At 37.3% G+C, this 27,968-nt stretch overlaps 2 protein-coding genes across 2 annotated transcripts in view; one reads left to right on the top strand and one right to left on the bottom strand.

Moving 5' to 3' along the window:
- Positions 1 to 474: 474 nt before the first annotated feature.
- RALGAPA1 (Ral GTPase activating protein catalytic subunit alpha 1) overlaps positions 475 to 27,968 on the top strand; it is a 224,228-nt gene continuing 196,734 nt past the window's right edge. The window contains 1 exon segment of the mRNA XM_036842171.1: positions 475 to 1,604. Coding sequence (XP_036698066.1) covers positions 1,499 to 1,604 — 106 coding nt within the window. The 5' untranslated portion in view covers positions 475 to 1,498.
- LOC118889996 (E3 ubiquitin-protein ligase RING1-like) lies at positions 12,436 to 14,821 on the bottom strand. The gene is given in 3 exon segments (XM_036842174.1): positions 12,436 to 13,203; positions 13,206 to 13,751; positions 14,588 to 14,821. Coding segments are annotated over 3 exon segments (1,218 nt in total). The 5' UTR covers positions 14,670 to 14,821; the 3' UTR covers positions 12,436 to 12,613.

Raw genomic sequence — 27,968 nt, 5'->3', positions numbered from 1 at the left:
GCCAGACAAAAAGCGTATACCGTATGCTTACACGTCTATAAAACTCTAGAAAATGCAAACTCCGGGTGACAGAAGGCAGATCAGTGGTTGCTGGTGCACCAGAGGTGGGGCGATGGAAGGGAGGGATTACAAAGGGGCAAGAGGCCCCTTCGTGATCAATATTTTGATTGTGCTTATGTTTTCATGGGTGTATGCAAATGTCCAAATTACCAAACTGTACAATTCGAAAATGTGCAGTTTATTGTATATCAAGTATACCTCAATAAAGCTGTTTAAAATTTGTGTAAAAAGAAACATTGTTTTAATTTGATTTTTAAAAATTATCCGTGAGTGTGAACATTTTTCACATTTTAGTTGAGTATAGACTTCTGTGATTTTTTTTTTTCATGTCCTTACTAACTTTTCTACCTGTACCTTAGCAATTTTCTCCTGGATTTGTGAACTCTACATATCAAGAAAATTAACGCTTAAAGTTATTCAGATTTCTTTTCCCTGTAATTTTTCTTTGTTACGGCATGCTTTTTGGAGAATTCATTTATTTGTGCAAGATAATTTTTACCAAGAGGATGTACTATAACCCTACAAGTCTCTAAACTACAGTAAATTGTAAATCATCACTTTGCAAAACAAACAAAAATCCTTTAAACAAAACTCAAATTAAGGAAATGATGGGGTGTTACAACCAAAGCCTTCAGAATTAGCACCTAAAATATATTGCACATCTGCTTTGATGTTTTGGTGTTATGTTCTTAAGTTACTTCTTAATTTACATAGTAAACAGCAGAGACAGGCGGAGGACCTTTAAAAACAAAAACTACTCGGGGAGCTTGTCTAGGAGTCACTAGGCTTACAACAGCGCACGCAGGAATTATCTTCCCTGACTTTCTCGGACTCCTCTGCCTGCTTACACAGGAAACCAAAGGAGAGTAATGTCCCGGGTGATCTCACGCTGGCATGACGTCAAGAACCCTTGACGTCAGAAGGCGGTTGCCACGGGGACCATTCGCCACCGACGGCAAAGTCGTGAAACCCCATCACCACGCTCAGTCTCCGCGTCGGCCTCTACAGAGTCTAAGCTGCTAAAGAATCTTTAACCTTAAGGGGGCCTCAGGGAGAGAGGAGTGGTGCTGCTGCCGCCGAGAGCCCCACCTCCGCGGCTCCGGGTCCTGGGTACCGGGCCCCGGCCTGTGGCGGCGAGCGGCGGCCGCGGCGGCGGCGAAGGCGGTCGACCCGCCCGGGTCTCCTTTGCTCCGTGCAGGGCTGGGAGAGGGGAGCCGCCATATTGGAGCCGGAGCCGAAGGTGCTTTGCAGCCGCCGCGCGAGGCGGGTGGAGGTGGCGGCCCTGGCCTGGATCTGGAAGGAGTCAGCCGCGCCGGGGCCCGCAAGGCTGGGGAGTGAATGAGCCGCTCACGCTAGTCTCCTGCCCGCCCATTCCCTCCACTTTCCGCCGCCGGGACCGGGCCGGGAGGGGGCCGGAGTCGGCCGTAGCGGAGGCAGGATGTTCTCCAAGAAGCCGCACGGAGACGTGAAGAAGTCTACCCAGAAGGTGCTGGACACCAAGAAGGACGCGCTGACCCGCCTCAAGCACCTGCGCATTGTCATCGGTGAGGGGCGAGGGGTGGTGGCGCCCGGAGGCCTGGGTTGTCCGGCCTTCCCTCTCCTGGGAGCCCCTGGGGACTGTCCCTCCGCCCTGGCTTGATGCGGGAGTAGAGGGCGAGGCGTCGCCTCTGCAGAGACGCGGGAGGGCGGATAATTTGGGGAAGGGAACCCTTGGCAGTTGGCAAACACTAGTCCCACTAACACGGGGTTTTCTCATTTTGAGTTAATAACCCGAACTCTTTTTTAAAAACTTATTACTCTAAAGACTTAGATTATTTTTAGACTTTAGGGAGACTTGGTGTTGCGGATAATGGTGTTTATAGGATATGTTTGTCAGATGACTACCGCCATCCCCACCCAAGTGAAATGAAAAAAAAAAAATCTCTCAGACAATATAAGCCTTAATCTTTCAAATTTCTTGGCTAAGGAGAGCAAAGAGGAAGCAGTTATACCTCTTTGGGAAATGGGTGGTTCCCAAAAAGCTTGTGGGAAAGAGACCCGCCCTTGTTAATGCACCTTGTTCATAATTACTATCATTTAAAGGTGCAACTATTATTAATTATAGAAAACAAGGTAGTTTATAGCTTCCTTTGCTTTTCGAGAATTATATAGAATTCTATTTTTAATTAAAATTTTCTTACCGTCTGTTGCCCTCTGTTTTGCTGGCCGACCAAACTGCTCTTGACTTGTGGATATGGTGTTAAAGGAATTTTTTGGACGCTTGGTCATTTCTCGGGCTGGTAAGGGCTGTAATAATACTTAAGGAACAACTGGTCCAATACTTGGCTCTTTTTAGATGAAATTTGAGGTGAAGAGGAAAGTTAGTTTGCCTTTGTTGATGCAGAGAGTTAATGGCAGAACTGAGTTTAGAACCCAGATGCTTGAATCCTAGTTCAGAGTTTATCATCTCAGGCTCTCTTCCTAAAGAATGTTCGTTTCGAAAAATGACGTTTATTCAGTGACATAAGTCTTTTATTTTAGGTGCATGTTTCTCTACTATATGGTTTACTCATACCAACAGGACAACACCAATACCTAACATTTGTATGGTACTTTACTGTTTACAGAATGACTTCACATAAATTATAATTAATCCTCACAATAACTCTAGAGTTAGTTAAATTATTATCCTCCATTTTTTACAAATGAGAAAGCTGAAGTTCGGGAATGTTAAGTGGTCATCCAGCTACTAGGAGGCAGAGCCAGAACTGGAACCCAGATTTCATGTCTCCAGTTTGATTTTTACTCTTTCTACCTTGATGGCAGCAAATCTATATCACAAGTAAATTGTGTTTATTCCTGTGGAATAGTAAGAAAGCAGTTAAATCCAGTTTAGCAATGTAAAAAGATTTTTTCAAGAAAATATAAATCTTCTAAATATAGTTGAGATTGTCATCTTTTTATTTAAATTCTACTTGAGAGTTAAGCTGTTGAAGAAAAATTTGGCTAGGAGACTGAGACAGGGAAAGTTAATGTGTGGATGTAGGAGATTTATCACAGATAATGGCAGTTTGAAATTGAAGACTTAATGGAATTTGATACCTACTTGGGACAAACTGTAGGCTGGGTAATGGCAGAGCTATAAAGTTGAGTTCCAATAGAGTATTGACATTTCCTAAATTAACTGCCACAGTTCTTTAGTTATGGAATGGTTAAGAAATGGTTCATATATACTTCTTTGGCATAGAAGTTTTTTTTCCACCCTGGAGACGTGGTCTAAATTAAGAGGTCATACATATCAGATATTTTTTAGTGCCTAGCTTTCTCAGTTTGAAAACAAAACAGTTTTTTTTACAAAAAAAAACCCTTTGCTTTTTAGAAATTTATTTTATTTATTTTTAAATGGAGCATATACTGTACATAAACATTTAAAATATCCTTAAGAACCTTCAAATGGAGGACTTTGTGCTTTCAGACTCCCTGCCCCGTGAGTGGAGGAGGTCCATACAGAGAGATTACTGCACTCATTTTAGAACAGTAATTCTCAACCAGGGACAGTTTTGCTCCCGTGGGGACAGTGAGAATGTCTGGAGACACTTTCAGTTGTCACAGTTGGAGAGAGGTGCTACTGGCATCTAGTGGGTAGCAGGTATGCTGCTAAACATCTTGAAACGCACAGGATAATCCCTCACAACAATATTCTAGCTTCAGATGTAAATGGTGCTGAGGTAAACCTTGTCAAAATGTAGAACAAAAACAGATGGACCTCCAAATCCTGCACTTGGTTCTAACATATTAATTAATTGAATAAAATATTCTGTATCTTTAAGTGGTTACAGTTACTTTGTTTGAAATATGATTAATGTGGTTCCTAAGAAAATGAGTGGGAGAGAGTAGAATGGCAAAGACTGAAAGGTGTCTTAGAGGTCTCCCATTTTGCAGATGGGAGAGCCACTTCAGATCCTTTTTGCAAGTTAAGTGCAGGTTTTACATAAAGTAAACACTGTGAGGAAACTAGTTCGCAGAATAATGGGGCATCGCCAGTTACCCAGGATTTTTATTTTTGTTTGGTCCCATCTAAACTGTATTTTTAACCTTTAAATCGAACTGCCATTCACTCAGGGTATTTATAGAATTCAGTGCATCCCAATATATGAGAACATAATTTAAACATCTGGTGTAAGCCTTTGTCCTGGCATGTGTTCCCACTAAAGGACAATTGCAGCTGAATTTATAGAACTTGGAGGATTTAGATTTAAATCTACTGTGTTTATTGATATTGCTGTGTGTTTGATTTTTAGGAACTGGAAGTTAGAATTATTAAAAAATAGAAATAAGGCCTTGTCTAGTTGCTAAAGTTTCATGTTGTCCTCTCCCCCTGCCCCCTTTGTTTTTCGGTTTTTTTTACAATTAATGGCCTTAAGAAAATTATAGTAAGTTAGCAGGTAACTTAGTATCTAACTAAGTGGCTAACATAATTCTTGGCATAAAGTGGATATTGACTAAATGTTATTGATAATTTTCTGGTATGGCAAGGTAACAGTTCAGTCTTCTCAACTTAAAAAAAAAGATAAGCGCTTATTTAGCTAATAAATATATTGATTATTGTTGGATCATTCTTTTTAGTAGCTTTATTGAGGTATAATTGACAGAAAATAAATCACACATATTTAAAGCATATAATTGAATGCTTTTTCAAAAATTGAAGTACAGGTGATGTACAGTATTATATAAGTTACAGGTGTACAATACAGTGATTCACAATTTTTAAAGGTTATACTCCATTTATAGTTATAAAATATTGGCTATATTCTCCATGTTGTACAATATATGCTTTTAGCTTATTTTATGCATAGTAGTTTGTACCTCTTAATCCCCTACCCCTATATTGCGCCTCCCCCCTTCCCTCTCCCCACTGGTGACTACTAGTTCTCTATATCTGTGAGTCTGCTTTTTTTGTTATATTCACTGTTTTGTTGTATTTTTTAGATTCCACATATAAGTGATATCATACAGTATTTGTCTTTCTCTGACTTATTTCACTTAGCGTAATACCCTCCAAGTCCACCCAGGTTGCTACAAATGGCAAAATTTTATTCTTTTTTATGGCTAAGTAGCATTCCATTGTGTTTATACACCATATCTTCTTTATCCATTCATCCATTGATGGACACTTAGGTTGTTTCCATGTTTTGGCAATTATAAATAATGCTGCTATGAACAATGGGGTAATTGAGTACATACATATACCTATACATATACATAGTTTTGACATACATATACCTTGTGAAGCCATCATGACAATCAAGATAAGGAACATAGACAATCAAGAAAATAAATATATCTGTGACCTCTCAAAGTTTCCTTTTGCCCCTTTGTAATCCCTTCCTCTCATCCTTACTTGCCTGCCATCCTACCCCTTCCCTGGGCAACCACTGATCTGCTCTCCTCTACGTTAGTTTGTATTTTTTATATATATGGAATTAACAGTATTTACTCTTTTTTGATTGGTTTTTCTACTCAGCATACTTTGAAATTCCTCTGTATTTGTTTTGTGGTGGCATATCTATAGTACTTTGCTCTTATTGCTGAGTAATATTTCATTGTATGGATATGCTATAATTTGATTATCCCATTCACATGTTGATGGACATGTGGGTTTTCAGTTTTGGACTATTCCATATAAAACTGCTGTGAGATGTACCTGTTATATAGACATATGCTTTCTTTTCTCTTGGAATAAATACTTAGGAATGGCATGGATGGATCCTATGGCAGTTGTGTGTTTCTTTTTAGAAGCTGATATACTGTTTTTTGTTTTTTTACCATTTTACATCCTTACAAGCAGTATGTGAGAGTTCTAGTTCCTCCACAAATGCACCAACACCACTTGGTATGGTATTTCTTTTTCTTGTCAGCCACTATAATAAGTTATGTAGTGGATATAATTAGTGTTTCCCTGATATCTAATAACATTGACCTTCTTTTCATGTGCTTAATTTGCCATTGTATAACTTCTTTGCTGAAATCAAGTTCTAATCTTTCACCTATTTTTAAATTGAGTTGTTTGCTTTCTTATTTAGTTTTGAAAATTCTGTATATATTCTGGATACAAGTACTTTATCAGATACATGATTGGCAAAGATTTTTTTTTTCCCCAGTCTTTGGATGTCTTTTAATTCTCTTATTTTCGTAGAAGGAGTAGGAATTCTTAATTTTGATAAAGTCAATATGTCACGTTTTTCTTTTATGGTTCATGCTTTTGGTGTTGTATCTGAAATCTTTGCCCAAAGTCAAGGTCACAAAAATTTTCTCCTATGTTTTCTTCTAGAGTTTTAAAATTTTAGGATCTATATTTAGGTCTGTGATCCATCCTGAGTTAACTCTGCAAATATGGTTTGAGGTATGGATTGAAGTTTATTTTTTTGCATATGGATATCCAAATTTTCCAGCACCATTTGTTGAAAACGACTGCCCTTTCTCCACTGAATTGCCTTTGTACTTTTTCCAAAACTCAGTTGTCTATATATGTATGGATCTATTTTGGGACTCTGTTTTGTTCTGGTGATCTATTTGTTTGTGTTGATGCCTGTACCACAGTGGTTTTTTTTGTTGTTGTTACCATAACTTGATAATACATCTTGAAATTAGATGGTGTTGTCCCTCCAACTTTGTTCTTCTTTTTCAAAGGTTTGTGTTTTCTTTGAGCGGGGGGAGGGAGCTATGCCAGATCCTTTACCTTCCCATATGAGTTTTAAGATTAGCTTGTCAATTTCTTAAAAATAAATAAACAAACAAATTCTTGCTGGGGTTTTGATCGGGATTGTGATGAATTTGTAGGTCACTTTGGGAAAAATTGACAATATTGAATTCTCTGACTCATGAACAAGGTATGTTTCTTGATTTTATATAGGGCTTCTTTAATTTCTCTAGCAGCGTTTTATACTTTTTAATCTACAGGTCTTAGACATCTTTTGTCACTTATCCCTAAATATTTTCTACTTTTGATACCGTTGTAAATGATATCTTCATAACCATTTTTAAAAAAAAAATTATTTTATTTATTTTTGTCTGCGTTGGGTTTTCGTTGCTGCGCACGGGCTTTTCTCTAGTTGTGGTGAGTGGGGGCCACTCTTTGTTGCGGTACGTGGGCCTCTCATTGAGGTGGCCTCTCTTGTTGCCGAGCATGGGCTCTAGACGCATGGGCTCAGTAGTTGTGGCTTGCGGGCTCTAGAACTCAGGCTCAGTAGTTGTGGCACATGGGCTTAATTGCTCTGCGGCATGTGGGATCTTCCCAGACCAGGGATTGAACCCGTGTCCCCTGCACTGGCAGGCGGACTCTTAACCACTGCACCACCGGGGAAGCCCCTTCATGACTATTTCTGATCGCTAGTAAAAGGAAATGCAGTTGATTTTCGTATATTGAGCTTGTATCATGAAACCTTGCTAAACTCACTTATTAGTTCTATTAGTATTTTATAGATTTCATGGGATTTTTTTTTTTTACATGCATGATCTCATTGTCTGTGAATAAAGATGGTCTTGCTTCTTTTTAACCTGGATGCCTTTATATCTTTTTCTTGTCTTGAACTTATTGGAATCTCTAGCACAGTGTAGAATAGAAGTGGTGAGAGTGGACATCCTTGTCTTTTTCTTGATCTTAAGGGTAAAGTGATCAGTTTTTTACCATACAATATGATGTTAATTGTAGGTTTTTTATAGATGCCCTTTGTCATGTTGAGAAAGTTTTATTCTTTTTCTAGTTTGCTGAGAGTTTTCATCAAGAATAGATATTAGATATGTCAAATGCTTTTTCTGTTTCTATTGAGATTAACAGGTTTTAAAATTTTTTTTCATTCTGTTAATGTGATAAATTATAATCATGGATTTTCAAGTGTTAAATCAACTCTGCAGTCCTCTGCAAACCTAACTTGATTGTGATATCTTGTCATTTTTATATATTGTTGGATTTGATACTCTAAAATGTTTGTAATTTTGTAATTATGTTTGTGAGGGATATTGGTCTATACTTTTCTTGTAATGTTTTTGCTTTTTTATAACAGGTAATGTTAGCCTCACAGTATTAATTGAGAAGCATTCCTTTCTTTTCAGTTTTCTGGAATTGTTCATGTAAAATTGTTATCATTTTTTTTCCTTAAATGTTTGTTTGAATTCACCAATGAAGCCATCTAGATATGGAGTTTTCTTTGAGGGAAGGTTTTTAACTATTTTAATAGAGGGCTGTTCAGGTTATCTGTTTCTTCTTGAAAGAACATTGGTAGTTTGTATCTTTCAAGGGATTTTCCTATTTCATATAAGTTGTCAAATTTATAGGTATAAAGTTGTTCATAATGCTCCGTTATTGTCCTTTGATATCTATAGAATCTGTGATGATGTCACCCCTCTTATTCCTAATTTGTCTTTCTTTCCTGATGACTCTGGCTGGAGGCTTATCTCTTTTATTGATCGTCTAGAAGGACCAGTTTGTGGCTTCATTGATTTTTCTCTGTTTTTCTGTTTTTATTTCATTGATTTCTGCTTTGGTCTTTATTATTCCCTTTTTCTACTTAGTTTTAGTTTAATTTGCTCTTTTTCTAGGTTCTTAAAGTGTAAACTGAGGTTATTGATTTGAGACCTTTTTTCTTTCTAATGTAGGCATTTGGTGATATAAATTTTCCCCTAAACAGCATCCCACAAATTATGGTATTTTGTATTTTCATTTACAGCTAGGTCCAGAATGCATTCTAACTTCCCTTTTGATTTCTTCTTTGATCCATGGGTTATTTACAAGTGTGTTTTTTAGCTTCAAATATTGGTGGATTATCCTGATATCTTTCTGTTATTGATTTCTAATTTGATTTCATTATAGTCAGAAAACATATGTTTTATGACTTGAATTCTTTAAAATTTATCAAAATTTGACAGTCAGGAATATGTTTTAACTTGATGGATGTTCCATATTCACTTGAAAACAGTATATATTCTGCTGTTGGTGGGTTGAGTGTTTGAAAAATGTCAGTTAGGATAAGTTGTTTGATAGTATTGTTCAGGTCTCCTATATCCTTGCTGAATTTGTCTCCTTGTTTTTACAAATTATTGAGGGGGTGGCTGAAATTTCTGACTGTAATTGGGGGTTTGTCTATTTCTTTTTGAGTTCTATCAGATTTTGCTTAATGTATTTTGAAGCTCTGTTATTAGGTGTCTAAACATTTAGGGTTATTATTTCCTCTTGATAAATTGAGTTCTTTAGCATTACAAAATGATATCTTTAACCTTGGTAATAATAGTCTTTGCTCTGGAATCTACTTTGATAGTAATATATAGACTTCTGCTTTCATTGACTAGTATATATTTTCCTGTCTTTTTAATCTATTTGTTTCTTTATATAAAGTGGATTTCTTGGTGGCAGTATATATTTGAGTCTTAATTTTTAATCTAATTTAAGACTCTCGGCCTTTGAATTGAGATGTTTGGATGACTTTTTTGTTCTTTGTCACTGTGCTGTTCATTACATCCCCAGAATTTATTTATCTTATAACTAAAAATTTATACCTTTTCACTCTCTTTGCCCATTTTCCCCACCCCTACCCCCTGCGTCAACCACCATTCTGTTCTCTGTTTCTATGAGTTTGCTGTCTTTAAATTTCACATATAAGTGAGATCATACAATATTTGTCTTTCTCTGTCTTATTTCACTTAGCGTGATGCCCTCAAAGTCTACCTATGCTGTAGCAAATGACAGGATTTTCTTCTCTTTTTTTTGACTGAATAATATTCCTTTGTATGGACATACACATGTCCATACAAACGAATATATATCACATTTTCTTTATCCATTCATCTGTTGCCAGGCACTTAGGTTGTTTCCATGTCTTGACTGTTGTAAATAATGCTGCAGTGAACATGGGAGTGCAGATATCCCTTCAAAGTAGTGGTTTCGTTTCCTTTGGGTATATACCCAGAAGTGGAATTGCTGGATCATGTGGTAGTTCTATTGTTAATTTTTAAAAAAAATTAGTTAATTAATTAATTTACTTATTTTTGGCTGTGTTGGGTCTTCGTTGCTGCACGTGGGCTTTCTCTAGTTGTGGCGAGTGGGGGCTACTCTTCGTTGTGGTGCATGGGCTTCTCATTGCGGTGGCTTCTCGTTGCAGAGCACAGGCTCTAGGCATGTGGGCTTCAGTAGTTGTGGTGCACGGGCTCACTAGTTGTGGCTTGTGGGCTCTAGAGCGCAGGCTCAGTAGTTGTGTCATGTGGGCTTAGTTGCTCCGCGGCATGTGGGATCTTCATAGACCATGGATTGAACCTGCGTCCCCTGCATTGGCAGGCAGATTCTTAACCACTGCGCCACAAGGGAAGTCCCCCGTTTTTTTTAAACAATTTTTTTTTTTTTTTAATTTCTTGGCCATGCCGCCTGACATGGGATCTTAGTTCCCCGACCAGGGATCGAACCCATGCCCCCTGCAGTGGAAGCGCGGAGTCTTAACCACTGGACCGCCAGGAAAGTCTCTCTATTGTTAACTTTTTGAGGAACCTTTATGCTATTTTTCATAGTGACTGCACAAATTTACATTTCCACACAACTGATTTTTGTATGTTGATTTTGTATTGTGTAATTGTACTGAATTCATTTATTAGTTCTGATAGTTTTCTAGTGGAGTCTTTAGGGTTTTCTATATTATAAGATCATGTCATCTGCAAATAGAAACAGGTATACTTCGTCCTTTCAGATTTGGGTGGCTTTTATTTTTTCTTCTTGCCTCTTCTTGCCGAATTGCTCTGGCTAGGACTTCCAATACTGTGTTGAATAGGAGTGATGAAAGTGGGCATCTTGCTCTTTCAGCTTTTCACCACTGAATATGATGTTAGCTGTAGACTTGTCATATGTGACCTTTATTATGTGGCAGTACATTCCCTCTATACCCAGTTTGTTGAGAGTATTTATTATGAATGTGATGTTGAGTTTTTTTTAAATGCTTTTTCTGTATCTGTTGAGATGATCATATGACTTTTAACCTTCATTTTGTGAATCTGTGAATCACATTGGTTAACTTGTGATGTTTGAACCATTCTCGCATGCCTGGAATAAATCCCGCTTAATCATGGTTATGATCCTTTTAATATATTATTGCGTTTGGTTTGCCAATGTTTTGTTGAGGATCTATGTTTTTCAGGTATATTGGCCTGTAATGTTCTTTTCTTTTTTTTTTCTTTCTTTGTAGTGATTTTGTCTGGTTATGTTATCAGGGTAATGCTAGCTTTGCAAAATGAGTTTGGAAGTATTCCCTCTGTTTCCATTATATGGAAAAGAGTTTGAGAAGGATTGGTATGAATTCTTTAAATGTTTGGCAGAATTCACCAGTGAAGCCATCTGGTTCTGGACATTTCTTTGTTAGGAGGTTTTGGATTACTGATTTAGTCTTGTTACTTGTAATTGTTCTTTTCAGATTCAGACCAATAACTTGCCATTTAGATCTGGATGACATACATTTAAAGTTATTATTGATTTGTTTGAGTTTGATTTAAGTTTGTGTCTATTATCTTGCTGTTTTCTATTTGGCTTATCTTTTCTTAGTTTTCTTTTTTCCCTTTTTTTATGTTAGTTGAATAAATTTATGATTTTTAAAAAATTTCTTTGTCTTATTAGCTATAATCTTTTATTATTTTAGTTGTTGCTATATGATTTATAGTATGATTTATATATCTTCAACTTCCCAGAGTCTACTTACTATTAAGTGATATTCTACCACTTCTCATGTTGTGTAAGAACTTTACAGAGTGTGCTTTCATTTCTCTTCCCAGCCTTTATACTTTTTTGATCATACATTTACTTATATTGATACATGTTGTAAACCCTATAATAGTTTGTTTTGTCTAAGCAAGCAGTTATCTTTTAGATACTTTTAAATAATGAGGAAAAAGATATACATTTACCCATGTGGTACCATTTCCAGTGCTCTTCATTCCTTTGCAGAGATAGATATTTCCAGCCAGCCAGCATCATTTTGTTTTTGTTGGAAGGATTTCCTTTAACATTTCTTTTGTAATGATGGTCTGCTGGTGATGGATTCGCTATGCTTTTGTTTATGTTAAAAAGTCTTTATTTTTCCTTCTTTTTTGAAAGATGTTTTGCTATTATTAGAATTCTTGGTTGATGGCTTTTTTCCTTTGTCCTTTAAAGATTTTACTCCACTGTCTTTTTGCTTGCATTGTTTCTGATAAGAAGTCTGCTGTCATCTTTTTTTTTTTTTTTTTTTCCCCCAAAGAGGAAAAAAGCAAATTTGTTGTTGTTGGTAGAAGGGCATGAAGGGAAGGGCTCTTCACCCTTCCCAACATCTTGCATGGATGGGAGGTTGGGGGCAACAGAAGAGGCAGTAGATGGGGGTGCAGGCCCCACTCTGTACAATATAGAAGAATCTGATATAGATACTTTGTATAAAAGCCACTTATCCTCATTTGTGTCCTCTTGCTGGCTGGCCAGGCTCAGGGGCTCTGGGGGACAAAGAAGCTGGGTGGTGGGCCAGGACTCAGGGACACCCCATGGTCCCCATCCTCTGGCTGTCCCCTTGCGGGGTCACTTTGGATCCTTGGTGAGGGCGTAGCAGAGCTCCAGTGGTCGGGACACTTTCCAGAACTTCTCATTCATGTGCTCCAGGGTCAGCAAGCCATTCAGTTTCGTGAAAGCTCCACCCCGGGGGGCGATGTAGATGGTATACTGCTTTTCACTGACACCCTCCAGACTGGGCAAGGCAGGCTCCTCAGGGCCGTCACCTCCTCCGGCACCCCTACCCTCCCCGCCTCCCCCATCAGGTTCTCCGGCGTCAGAGGCACCCCCTCCAGGCCCTCCTGGCTCCCCTGCCTCTTGCTGCTGCCTCTGTTCGAGGGCAGTGCGCAGGGCCAAGTACTTGGAGAGATGGTCCACTGTGGCATTCCCAGTTGTCTTCACACACCTAGTCTGGCAGTATTCTCCCTTCTCCACGAGCAGGGGGTGGGGCCGGAACACGAGCTCAATTTCGCCACCTGGCTCTGGGGGACTGGGAGCCCCGGGAGGGCTTGGGGGGGGCAGGGTTCCCCCTCCCAGGGTCCCTCCCCAGTCACCAGAGTCTTCAGAACCGGCACTTGCACCCACCCCACCAGTGCCACCTCCCCCTGTCCCTACACTGCTCCCCCGGCGCCCCCTCTACGGGGTCGCTTGGGAGCAGGGCCTGGGGCAGAGTCAGGGGCGGAGTCTGAGCTCACGTCCTCTCCATTCCCCTCTCCCTCCCCCGGCTCTCCTTCCCCCCAACTCATCGTTGTGGTCTGATCTGACCCAGGCATCGGCCGTCTCACACGCTGGGCCCTGTGCATGGCCTGCATGCACAGCCCCTCCTCAGTGCTGGAGCTCAGCACCTGCTGGTTGTACAGGCGGCTGAGGTGGATGAGCACCCTGTCTTGGTGGGCCTCATATTCCTCCCCGCTGGGGTAGATCTTAGAGATCAGAGCATCGAAGTTGGGGTCTGGCTGCAGAGACCGCTTGGATACCAGCTTCTTTCGGCAGGTAGGGCACTCTTTGTTCCTGCTGTGCAGGGCCGTGACAGTGCTATCAGAGCAGAATCGGTGGAGGCACTCCTTGGTTGTCATCGTATTCTTCAGCGTGTCCAGGCAGATGGGGCACATGACCTCTGAATGCAGCGACCGAGGGGAAACTGCAGTCTCTGTGCCATCCATGATGGCTTCCTGGAGGTGTCGATGAGTGGAAAGGCGGTGGGTTGGTTTGGGGGAAAGGGGTTTTAGAAACAAGTGGTCCATGAAATTGGAGTCTTGAGAAATACAGTGAGATGTCACAATCTGGGTACCTCACGTTGGCCACTTGAGGAAATTGGGAATTCTTAGAGTAGGAGCTTTGGAATAGGAGGATCTAAGGTTTGGTGATAGGCCTGGGGATGGGCATGGCACAGATTTTCCATCTGTGGAACACTTACTTGGTCAACAGAATTTCTTACAGTACAGTCCTGGTACTACCTATATAACAATCCCCTAGGATGCATGTTAAAAATGCAGATTCTAGGGTCCCATCCCATTACTGTATCACAATGTTACAGGTAGGGGCCAGCGGGAATTCCATTTTTTTTTTTTTTTAAATTAATTTATTTATTTTATTTATGGCTGTGTTGGGACTTCGTTTCTCTGCGAGGGCTTTCTCTAGTTGTGGCAGGTGGGGGCCACTCTTCATCACGGTGCGCGGGCCTCTCACTATCGCGGCCTCTCTTGTTGCGGAGCACAGGCTCCAGACGCGCAGGCTCAGTAATTGTGGCTCACGGGCCCAGTTGCTCTGCGGCATGTGGGATCTTCCCAGACCAGGGCTCGAACCCCTGTCCCCTGCATCGGCAGGCAGATTCTCAACCACTGCGCCACCAGGGAAGCCCGGGAATTCCATTTTTTAATAAACTCCGAAGGTGAGTCTTACATGCACTTACCTATCATGCTGAACTGAGGAACGGGGAAGGTAATTTCAGCCTGTTTACTGTCTTTCAAATGAAGATAGTAATACTTGCTCTACCTCTCTGGCACATCTGAGGGGTCCGGTGGAGCTCATACAGACTCAGTTCCCACCTTTTGCTGGCATTCTGGGCATTCGCCAGCGTCGTCATGGTGACCGGGCACAGACCCCCCCCCCCCACGAGGGCTCCACCGCCGGGGAGGAGGAGAGGTAGACAGCCTCCAGCCGTCTGCGCTCCCGCCGCCGCAGCGCCTCTCCTGGGGCCCGGGCTCCCCGGCCGAGTTCGCTCGGTCCGCAGCCGCTGCTCAGACAGCAGCTCCTGCCGCTGCTGCTGCCACCGCCATGGCCTGGGCGCTGGGGCCCTGGGCCCTGTCATCTTTATCTTACTCTGTATATATATATATTTTTTTCTTTTTTCTTTTTTTCTGGCTGCTTTTAAGATTTTCTCTTCATCACTGGTTTTGAGCAATTTGATTATGATGTGCCATGGTGCAGTTTTCTCAATATTTCTTGCCATGGGGTTCCTCAAGATTCTTAGATGTGTGGGTTTAGAGTTTTCATAAAGTTTGGAAAATTTTTGGCCATTTTCCGCCAGTTATTTCTCCCCTCCGTACTTTTACTTATTTATTCTTTTATTTATTTCATTTATTAGTATATTGAATATTAATATCAGGTTCATATATTAGGAAGTATTATTAGTATATTGGAGGGACTCATAGCTTTCTGAAAAGAACTGATATTCTTTTCATTTTTTTATATTCTTCTGTGTTTTATCTTGAGTAGTTCCTATTTCTACTCTTCAAATTTACTAGTCTCTTCTGCTACATGCAATCTGCCATTAATCACACTAGTTTATTTTTCATCTTAGATGTAGTTTTTATCTAGTTCATTTTGTGTGTGTGTGTGTATAAAATTATATTGTCTGTATATCTTCTTAGCTTCTTGAACATATGGAATACAAGTAAAATAACTTAATATCCTCTCTGCTCATTCTAACATCTCTATCTATTCTGGGTCAGTTTCCATCAGTTGATTGTTCTTCTCATCCTGGGTTGTTTTCTTGCTTCTTTGTATGCTGAGTAACCTTTGGATGTCTCATATTTGAATTTTACCTTCTTAGCTTCTGGATATTTTTGTATTCCTATAAATTCTTGAGCTTTTTACTGGGATGCAGTTAAATTACTTGAAAACAGTTTGATCATTTCAGGTTTTGCTTTTAGGGTTTGTTGAGTGGATCCATCTAGGGATAATTATTACCTACTGTGAGGCAATACCTTCCTGAGTATTCTATTCAGTGCCCACAGGTATGAGGGATTTTTTGTAGCCCCGCTCTTGGGAACAGGCACTGTTCCCCAGCTTATGTGAGCATCTGGTACTGTTCTCCCATATTCTCTCGCATAGTACTTTTTCCTGTCTTGGGAAGTTTCCTTGCAAGTATTTATGATCATACTGAAAGAGAACCCTCTCCAGTCTTCGAGGATCTCACTGTGTACAGCTCTCTCCTCTTTGGTGCTCTGTCCTGTGGACTCTAATTACCTTGGTTTCCTTGCACTATCAGCTCATTTTCTCAACTCATGGATTCCACTGGCTCTGCCTGGATTCCCTTTCCTCTCACCATGGGCTGGAAACTCTTAAGACATTAAACTGGAGTAGCTGAAGGTATACCTCCTTTGTTTGCCATATGTCAGGAATGACTTTCCTTATCTGATGTTCGTATCTGCTTGAAACAGACAAACAAAAGAACAAAAAAACCCCTGAAACATAAACAACAATTTTCAAGACACTGGACATCAGATGCCGATAATAAGAGGTTCTCTTAAATGAATGAGACTGAAAATTGGCTTCATACAAAGCAACTTGGCCCCCATTTTTTTACTTTTTTACATTCAGAGAAGAAATTTATGATCAATTGATTATTGACTATATCTGTGAAAAATATCTAATTGTTCTCCAGCCTGAATATATTAATGTTTTCAGAAAGAAAATCAGATTAAAATATCTTAGAAAAATAAAAAACAGTGTTCATTAGGTATAAAAAGTAATGTATAAAAGAAACAAGTACTGTTTATGTTCATTAAGTAAATAACTTGAAAGTGGTATAGATTAGCTTGGAACAGATATGCCTGGAAATCTGAAAATGTGTAGGAGTCATTGTGAACTGTAAACTGCCTATAAGAATAAACTAACTTGATATTTGAATATGTTCTTAGGATTTGATGTGCAGAGTTAGCAAGTTATCCTATATACATGTCATTAGACTCTTTACATTCTTTAATTTGTATAAACTCTTTATATTCTTTAATTTGACTCTTACTGATTTAAAAAATTAATTTGACTTCATTGAAATGTTTTATCTTTGTGTATGAAGAAGTGATTTACTGAGCAGATTATTTGCATAAACAATATTGCTGATTAATTTGCTTAGTAAAACAAGCTGTTTCAAAATATTGTAAGCCATTTTTGCATTAACATTTCTTTCATTAAGGATTTTATTGCATCCAAAGAATTTTACATGGCTTATAGGACTGAATAAAATGTGGAATAGAACAATTAGTGATAAAACAAGCAACCGAAGAGCCATTACTTAAAGGTAACATTATCAGGTTCCAGAGATGAGCTGATTATAGCTATAAGGCATTGAATTTGGTTCTTAGATTTCCTGGCAGCCAAAGTGAAAAGAGAAACATGTTGGGTTACAAGTTTTCAGTGTCCTAGAAAATTCTGAAAGCATACTTTTTTCTTTCTTTCTTTCTTTTTTTTTTTTTTTTTTTTTTAGTTAAAACATTGTTTTTTCTGGATTCTAAATTCAATCACAATTTGTATATATATGTATGTTCATATATTATTTAATGTGTCTTCTTTTAGAAGGATCATGCAGTAGAAATAGATTTTGGAGAAAATAGAAAAATAGGTGATTAGTATGTTTGTTAGATCTATTCTTTCTAAGATCAAATGTCTACACAATCTAAATTGTTTTCATTCTTTCTTTTTTTTCTATTTGTGTAAATGGCACCACCATCTTCGAGGTTACTAAGACATGAAACTTTCATCTTTGACAATGTGGTAGAAAAAGAAAAATTTATCTTAGTCACATTATCTTCTTCAACCTCTTGTTACCCCTCTCTGGTATTTTACATTTCAGTAATATTGAATGAGACATCACTTTCTGTGATGCCTGTGCTTTTGCTAATGTTATTTACTGTACCGTCATTAATAACCCATTTCTTTTAACCTTCTTATTAAGAAAGAAAGAATAAGAGGGAGGAAGGAAGGAGGAAGAAAGAACGAAGCATCAACAACAAAATAATAATCCCACTTATTGGATTTCAAAACTGCAGTCTGGAGTGATAACTACTATAGAAAGGAAGTAGACTTTGTATGAACTCTAAATTGAAAACTTAATATGGTTTGGATGTGTGCATTAATCCATTTTTAGAAAATACCACTACCCATTAATTATGGACCAACCATGAGTTAGCTATACTTCACGTAAGAGCAGTATTACATGAATGTGAGTGGTAATAAGAATTCTATTCTAGGAAGCCCGCTGGTGCAATGAGAAAGTAGATCAGATGCTACTAAGAAGGCACCTAATAGTATATTATGTAAGATGGCAATTGTATTAAAGAAAAAGCAGGGGAAGAAAATCATACTTATAACTGAAAGCCTTTACTCTTCCTTCAGTCTCAGGGGAAAATCTGTAGAGCTTTGGTGAAGTCTTCTCTATCATCTGGTAGGCATAGGGACTTTTCTTACTTACTTCTAGTAATTTGGTTATTTATTACAGTGTAATTACTTATTTGCATGCCTGTATCTTACAGCCTTCCGGAGAGTAGAAGTGTGTCTCTTCAACTTCATATCCCTAGACTCAGCATAGTGCCTGGCATATGAAAGGTGCTTAGTAAATATTATGTAGTTCATGAATGAATATATTAGGTATGAGGAGAGCAAAGTTGCTCTTCTGTGAGTAACTTCCTTTCAATTAAGAATGGTAGAAAAAAGGTTTAAAGTCAGTATTCTGATCAGAAAGAATCCTTGGGTTACCTGAAGGACCTGTGCAAAAAAACTGGCTCAGAATCTAAAGTCTGTCCTATGTGAAACAGCAAAACAAAGAAAAACAAAAAAATAGGACGTTACATGAAAAATATTTATGGCATTATGGCAGAGGTTATGAGATAATCTTCACCATTACTGAAAGAAATCTTCATGACCCTTATATAAAATCTAACTTTTTAAAAACTTTTGTCTGGTGAGCACAACAACATGTCATCTTTGAAGTGTATACCACCCACTCCCCCCCAATCTAACAGAATAAACTGACTTGTAGACGGACACAGAGGAGACGGAGATGTGGAGATGGAACCGAATACTGAGTTTGTGGCTCTAATGTGTCACAGCAGCCACAGGAGGCTAATATAAATCTGTTAGTGTTTTGGCCTTTTGCTTTTCCATATGAATTTGAGAATCAGCTTGTTAAATTCTGTGAATAATATTGTTAGGATTTTTAAAATTGTATTGCCTTGAATCCATAGGTTTAATTTAAAGGAGATTGACATCTGTAGTATGTCTACAGTTGACCCTAGAACGGCATGGGTGTTAGGGGCACCAACCCTCCACACAGTTGAAAATCAGCATGTAACTTATAGTCGGCCTTCCATATCCCTGCTTCTGCATCCACAGGTACAATCAACTGTGGATTGTGTAGTGCTGTAGTATTTACTATTGAAAAAAATTCATGTATAAGTGGATTTGTGCAGTTCAAACCTGTCTTGTTCAAGGGTCAGCTGTATTCTTCCTATCCCAAGGGGTCTGCATTTATTTTATTAGGCTTTCCTTAAAGGTTGTAAATAAAAAAATTTATATTTTTCTCTAAGAAAGATTTGCACATCTTTTTTATGGTCAAGAATAGGTACATTTAGGGACTTCCCTGGTGGGCCAGTGGTTAAGACTCTGTGCTTCCAATGCAGGGGAACGCAGGTTCGATCCCTGGTCGGGGAACTAGGATCCCGCATGCTGTGCAGTGCGGCGCAAAAAAAAAAAAAAAAACAGAAACCAAAACCAAAAAAAGAATAGGTACATTTAAAAGGGATGACTTCTGTTTGCTGCAGAAGGAGCACATGTGACCACTTCATTAAATGGTGGTTTAAAGATTAGGAGGAAAGAATTCATTTGGATAAAAACATTTATAGATCACTACTTTTATCTTATAACAGAATATGTTCTACATTATTTTGATTCTTCAGTATAAAATGGAAGGCAAATTAAGAAAATATATTTGAAATATTGGGATAAGGAAGACAACTCTTAAAACTCACACCAAAGTTAGAAATTGTCATGAAAATGATTGGTAAATTTGCTTTTATAAAACATTTTAAATTTCTAATAGTAAAACCCATCATTAACAGAGATAAAAGACGAACAGCAGACTAAGAAACACTTGCAACATTTAAAGACATTAATTTCCTTAATTTATGGACTGTTAAAAATATATGAACTATGGAAAGAGATTCTCTCATACATTACTGGCTGAATCTAAATTAGAGGGCAGTTTGTTAACTGTCAAAATTTTAAATGTACATATGTATATGCTTTGAAACCAGCACTTCCATTTCTTAGTATTTTTTCTTTTTTTTTTTTTTTATAAATTTATTTATTTTATTTTTGGCTGTGCTGGGTCTTCATTGCTTTGCGTGGGCTTTCTCTAGTTGTGGTGAGCGGGGGCTACTCTTTGTTGCAGTGCACGGGTTTCTCACTGCAGTGGCTTCTCTTGTTGCAGAGCATGGGCTCTAGGTGTGCGGGCTTCAGTAGTTGTGGCACTTGGGCTCAGTAGTTGTGGCTTGCGGGCTCTGGAGTGCAGGTTCAGTAGTTGTGGCGCACGGGCTTAGTTGCTCCGCGGCATGTGGGATCTCGCTGGACCAGGGCTCGAACCCGTGTCCCCTGCATTGGCAGGCAGATTCTTAACCACTGTGCCATCAGGGAAGTCCCTCTTAGTATTTTTTGTAAGGAAGTAAGTGGATGAGTGTGTAGGATCACTGCAGTGTTGTTTAGAATAGTGAAAAATTTGAACTAATCTAAATATTATTTGGGGGTTGATTTTAGAATTTAGGTATGTTCCTTTAGTTGAACATTATGATTCTCAGGAATTGTTAGCATTCTCATATTACTTAATGAATAATGGTTCCATCTCTTCATTATCTTTGGGAAGTTTTTAAAGAAAAACATTTTTATAGAAGCAGCTGTCATATATTGGAAATAAGAGTTAATGTTTTTGAACATTTATATGTGACAGGTTGTGGACCAAGCATTTTACATGTGTTACCTGACTTTAAGTTTTTCAACAGACCAGTGTGGCAGATAGTAATTGATCCCCACGGAAACTTGAGTATTAAATGGCTCGTAAGCAGGGTGATATAGTGGGGGAAGTCATAATATCTGTGTTCTGATCTCAGCTATATTATTTACTTAACACTTTATAGATACTTTGCCTGTCTGTAAAATTAAAATAGTAACATCTCAGGTATTATTGGAAGATTACATGAAAAAAATGCATTTGAAGCACAGAATTTATGGAAGAATTTAAAACATTCCAATTTTAATTGGAACCTTAAAGGTGATAAAATTGAATCAGATATTATGACCTATTCAAAGTCAAGCAAAGTTTGTTTTTAAAAAATAGAGTACAAACCTCTGAATAACTTGATGATGGTCTAGATTCTGTACTTTATTTTCAGTCTTTAACCTATTAAAAATGGGTAAATTAGAGAGTGACTTATTTAAAAGTTATATTTTGGGAAAGCAAAGAATTGAACGAATGAAAGGAAATGAAATTCGTTGTTGGTATTTTATTTTGCATAAACATAAAGAAATCTTTAAATTACATCACTTAGCAAAATTATTCTTTGCTTCACCACCCCAGACTAAAGTAGCCTATCTAGTAAAAGGTGTATTTGTGTTACCGAAAATTTGTTGTCATTGTCTGAATTTTTTCAAATCGGTAGCTTCAAGGTTCCCAGTCTTTTTTTTTTTTTTTTTTTCCCATCAGTTGTCCTTAGGGCCTTCTAGAGGCAAGTTGGTTGTTACTGTAAGCTGCTTCTTGTAATCATGCCATTTCTTGTAAATTGTCTTTAAGAAAAATGATTATTCATCTTTGCTTCCATTTATTTCTTTAAAAATCTGAAAATAATAGATCTGAGCAACCATTTGAATAACTAACTATATATAGTGCTTTGCTAGGTTTTGGGCAACTGCAAAGGAATAAAGGAGTTGATGGTATAGTAAGAGAATCATGCCAAATATGAAACATGTTATGAGTATTAAAGACAGAGGATCATATATAAATGAGAGGCCTTGGAGAAAGCTTCATGAAGCTGGGTCGTTTGAGGTGTACCTTGAAAGACGATTAAAATTTCAGTAGATAGAAGTAAAAGAAGAGCAGTTTGGGGGAAGGTAATGATAAGAGCACAGCTATGAGTGCAAGAATGTTGAAGGCAGTGGGCATCCAAGCTTTTAAAAACTAAAGATATCAGGCCTCACCCTAGAAATTATGATTTAATGGCAAGGTGAATAGAAAGGATTGAGTATGTGGGAGATAATATGGGGAGATGATTTATGAGATTTGGTAACCAGGTTTTAACGAGAATTTAGGAAGTAGAGATTATGCCACTTCTCTGACTATATCATTCTACTTTTTGAAATCATGTTTTATTGGTGAATTCATTGCAGGAACAGATTTCTCACCTCCCGTACCAGTGTCAAGGCTACTCAGCCTATACATCAAAACTTCTGCATCATTCCTTCCCAGTCAGTACTACTGTTACTCAAAATGTAGCCTGCAGACTGGTGCTAGTTTACCGGCTGTTCATTACAGGTCTGTAACATGTTAAGTGCAGAAATTGAGGTGTTGAGAAGCTCATCTCAATTTGATAATGCTGTGACATCCAATAGTGTGATTAGGGACTTGTCTCGTTGAATAGAGTATAGACCATTCTAGGTGCTTTTCACTATTTTCTAGTAATTTATTGTAAAGCTTTGGTTTACGTTGAATTGGAATTAAAAAAAACTGTCCCTTTATAGATAATTTGAGAAGCATGGTCTATACAGTGTTTAAAATTAACTTTTCCCATTCTAACTCATTCTGCTTTTAATCTCTGTTGTTTTAAAGTATATTTTCTTTTCCTAGTGTAATAGTATTTACTTCCCCTTACTCATTTTAAAATATGCATATGTTTAACTATTTTCAGTATTCAGAAGGATGCCTTTGAGTTTAGGGATATGAATTGAGAAACTATTTTCTATTTTGGAGGTATAGAACTGAATCCAGAACATTAGTAGTACTGTATTTTGATTGCTCTCCTATTGTCTGACTACTCAATTAAAAAAACAAACAAAGAAGACAGTATTTTATATAATAGTTGTATACTAGGAACTGGCTAATCTTTGGCCCTGTAAAAGTGAAGGTAATACATTTGCTTGAAGTAAACATCTGTAATTGGTGATATAACAGTTTGCAATTTCTAGATTTAGGAAAAAAATATTTTTTCAGTCTGATTTCCATTAATTCTATTTCTTTTCAGATTAATTCTTTTCAGACTAGCCAAGAAGTTCTAGCTTTCAGATTTAGTTAGTCAGATAGGGTCTGGCAGATCTCACAAATTGGGATGTCGAGGAGTTGAATGTTAGGCTAGCTAAAAGAGATAGATCAGTAAAACAGAAACCTACACCCGTTAGTAGTCACTCCCCATTACCCTTACTCTCTAACCCTGGCAACCATTAATTTACTTCTATCTCTATGTATTTGACCACTCTAGATGTTTCATATAAATGGAATCACAAAATATGTGGTTTTTGTGTCTGGCTTCTTTCACTTAACAATGTTTTCAAGGTTCATCCATGTTTTAGCATGTAACAGTATTTCATTCCTTTTTATGGCTGAATAATAACTATAGATATACCATATTTTATTTATCTCTTCATCAGTTGATGGCCATTTGGGTTGTTTCCACTTTTTTACTGTTATGAATAATGATATGAACATTTGTGTGGTCATATGTTTTCAATTCTTGGGTATATACTGTTCTAGGAGTTGAATTGCTGGGTAATATGTTAATTCCATATTTACCTTTTTGAGGAATTGCCAAACCATTTCCAAAGTAGCTGCATAATTTACATTCCACCAGCAATGTATGAAGGTATTGTAATTTCCCAACACTTGTTACTATCTGGGTATAGTATCTGGTATCATAGTGGATGGGTAGTGGTATCACATTTTGATTTTGATTTGCATTTCCCTGATGGCTAATGAGGTTGAGTATCTTTTCGTGTGCTTATTAACCGTTTGTATACCTCCTTTGGAGAAATGTCTGTTCAAATCCTTTGCCTATTTTTAATTGGGTTATTGTTTCTTTTGTCAGATACACAATTTGCAAATATTTTCTCTTATTCTGTAGATTGTCTTTTCATTTTTTTTACAATGCCCTTTGAGGTAAAACAATTTTGAGTTTTGATGAAGTCCAGTTTATTTTTTATTGTTTCTTGTGAATTTGGTGTCATATCTAAGAAACAGTTGACTAGTCCAAGATCATGTTTTCTTCTAAGAGTTTTATAGTTTTAGCTTTTACATTTAGGGCTTTGGTCCATTTTGAGTTAATTTTTGTATATGGTATGAGGTAGTAACCCTGCTTCATTCTTTTGCATATGGATATTCAGTCGTCACAGCACCATTTGTTGAAAAAACTGTTTTTCCCCTGTTGAGTTGTCGTAATACCCTTGTTTAAAATCATTTGACCATCAGTGTAAGAGTTTATTTCTGGACTCTCAACTTTATTCCACTCATCTGTATGTTTATCCTTATAGCAGCACCACCCTATCTTGATCACTGTAATTTGTAGTAAGCTTAGAAACTGGAAAGTGTCAATTCTCCAGCTTTGTTCTTCTTTTTCTTCTCTTTTTTTCAGTTGAAATATTATGGTATTATTGGTACATAACATTATGTTAGTTTCAGGTGTACAACATGATTTGATATTTGTATAGTTGATGTTTGTCACCAGATACATAATTACAACATTTTTCTTTTCTTGTGGTGACAACTTTTAAGATCTATTCTTAGCACTTCTCAGATATGCAATACAGTATTAACTGTAGTCACACATGCTGTACATTCCCCATGACTTATTTATTTTATAACTGGAAGCTGGTACCTTTTGATGTTCTTCTTTTTCAAGATTGTTTTGATTATTCTGGGTCCCCTGTGTTTTCCTATGAATTTTAGGATCAGCTTTTCAATTTCTGCAAAAGAGCCACTTGGGATTTTGATAGAGGTTGCATTTAATCTTTAGATATATTTGGGAGAACATTGCTATCTTAACAATATTGTGTCTTCCTATCCATGAACATAGAATGTCTTTCAGTTAGTTTAGATCTTCTTTAATCTCTTTCACTGATGTTTTATAGTTTTCAGTGTACAAATCTTACATTTCTTTTGTTAGATTTATTCCCAAGTATTTTATTCCTTTTGTGCTTTGTAAATGAAGTTGTTTCCTTAATTTCACTTTTGAATTATTCATTGGTGGTGGGTAAAAATGCAATTGATTTTGTATATTCATCTTGTATTCTTCAACCTAGCTGAACTTGTTTATTAGCTTTTATAGATTTGTGTGTGTGTGTATTCCTTAGAATTTTTTATATACAAAATCACGCCATTTGTGAATAGAGATGTAATGCTTCTCACTTTATAGTGTATATGATTTTTATTTATTTTCATGTCTAATTTCTTTGGCTAGAACTTCCTGTACAGTGTTGAATAAAAGTGGCAAAAGCAGACATCGTTGTCTTGTTCATGTTTTTAAGGGTAGAACTTTTGGTCTTTTACCAGTCAGTATGTAGTTAGGTGTGGGTTTTTCATAGATGCCCTTTATCAGATTGAGGACATTACTTTTTATTCCTAACTTTTTGAGTTTCTTTATCATTAAGGGATGTTGGCTATCGTCAAGTACTTTTTCTGTGTCTGTTGAGACTATCACGTAGGTTTTGATCTTTTTATTAATATGGTGTATTGCATTGATTGATTTCTGTATGTTGAACTGAGCTTGCATTCTGGCATAAATCCCACTTGGTCATGATGTATAACTCTTTTAATATATTGCCATATTCAGTTTTCTAGTATTCTGTTGAGGATTTTTGTGTCTTTATTCATAGGGAATATGGCTCTGTAGTTTTCTTTTCTTGTAATGTTTTTGTCTGATTTTGGAATGAGGGTAATATTGGCCTCATTGATACAGTTTGAAAGTGTTCTCTTCTCTATTCTTTGGAAGAGTTGATAGAATTCACCTATGAAGCCATTTGGGCCTGGACTTTTCTTTGAGGTCAGTTTTCTTTATTACTCAGTCCGTCTTTTTACTTTTTATAGATCTATTCAGATTTTCTATTTCTTCTTGAGTCAGTTTTGGTAGTTCATTTTATGTCTTTTCTTTGAATTTGTCCATTCCATGTAGGTTACCTAACTTGCTAACAACAAATGCTCATAGTATTCCCTTAAGATATTTTCTATTACTGTAAGATTGGTAGTAATGTTCTCTTTTCCAGATTGGTAATTTGAATCATATCTCTCTTTATATTGGATAGTCTAGCCAAAGATTTGTCAATGTTGTTATCTTTTCAAAGAACTAATTTTGCTTTCATTGATTTCTTGGTATTGTTTTTTTTCTCTATTTTACTTATCTCCATTCTAATCTTTATTATTTCCTTTCTTCCACATGCTTTTGCTTTTTGTTTTCTAGTTTTTTAAAGTGGAACATTAGGTTATTGATTTTGAGATCTGCATCAAGGTGTTTATTAAAGCTATAAATTTACCTCTAAGCACTGTTTTAGTGGGATGCCATATATTTGGTATGTTGTTTTTTCATTTACAGGTCAAAGTATTTTTTACAGTGGATTTGAGTTACTATCTAGAATCCTTTCATTTCATCTTGATAGACTCACTTTAGTAATTTTTATAGGACAGACCTGCTAGCAACAAATTCTCTCAGTTTTGATATACCTGGGGATGCCTTAATTTTGCCTTAATTTTTGAGGACAGTTTTGCTGGGTATAGAATTCCTGGTTGCCAGGTGTTTTCTTTAAGCTCTTTGACTATGTCATCTCAGTGATTTCTGGCCTTCCTGTTTTCTGATGACAAATCAGATATTTTTCTTATTGAGGCTTTCTTGTTAACTGATGTGTTGCTTGTCTCTTGGTGCTCTCAAGATTCTTTTTGTTGTTATCTTTTGACAGTTTTGTTATGATGTGCTTAGATACGGGTCTCTGAGTTTATTCTACTTCTAACTTATTGAGTTTCTTAAATGTCCACATAAATGTTTTTCATGAAATTTGGAAAATTTTCAGCCATTATTTCTTGAAATTTTTCTGTCTCTTTCTCTCTTTTCTCTCCTGGGTCTCCTGTTATATGTGTATTGCTGCATTTGATGGTGACTTAGAAGTCTCTGAGGCTCTGTTCATTTTTCTTCATTATTTTTAAATTCTGTTCATGAGACTGGATAATCTCAACTAACCTAATATCTTTTGAGTTTGCTAATTTTTTATTTTGCCAGTTCAGATGTGCTCTTGAGCTTTTAGTGAACTTTTTATTTTGTATTGTACTTTTAAACTCTTTTATTTAAAACATAATTTCTGCCTCATTATTGATATCCTCTCCTTGGTGAGATACCATTCTCACACTTTCCTTTAGTTCTTTAGACATGGTTTCCTTTATTTTGTGGAACATATTTAAAACAGATGATAGTGTTTGCCTAGTAGATCTAATGTTTGTTCTTCCTCAGGGACAGTTTCTATTGACTGATCTTTCTCCTGTACATCAGGCATACTTTTGTTTTGTTTTGGTCACAGTCAGTTGATTTTTTACAAAGGTGCCTAGGCAATTCAATTGAGAAATGAAAACGATTTTAACATCAAAACAATGCTAGAAATATTGGACAGCTGATAACAAGGAACAAATTATTGATACATGCAACAATATAGATAAATCTCAAAATGATTATGCTAAGTGAAAAGCCAGTTTAAAAAAGAGTAAATACTCTATAGTCCCAATTATATACAAATTCTAGAAAATGCAAGCTAATTCATAGTGACAGAGTAGTAGTGGTTATCTGGGGATGGGGAAGGAAGGGATGGATTACAAAGGGGCACAAGGTAACTTTGCAAATCATGGCTATGTTCATTACCTTAATTGTTTATCTGGTTTCCTGGATGCATACATATGTCAAAACTCATCAAATTGTTCACCTTAAATATGTGCAGATTATTGTATATCAATTATATTTAAATAAAGCTGTGAAAGGCAAAAAAAAATGCTCCTGAATGGAGGCGAGGAGGTGGCCACGCGTGGGCCGGGCAGAGCACGTGTCCTCTTCTCCCCCTGCAGCAGTTACTAGGAGGACAGCCTCAGCCCGGGATTCTG

Source organism: Balaenoptera musculus, chromosome 2 (assembly GCF_009873245.2).
Source record: "Balaenoptera musculus isolate JJ_BM4_2016_0621 chromosome 2, mBalMus1.pri.v3, whole genome shotgun sequence".
NCBI lineage: Eukaryota > Metazoa > Chordata > Mammalia > Artiodactyla > Balaenopteridae > Balaenoptera > Balaenoptera musculus.
This window is presented reverse-complemented; position numbering and strand designations above follow the sequence as displayed.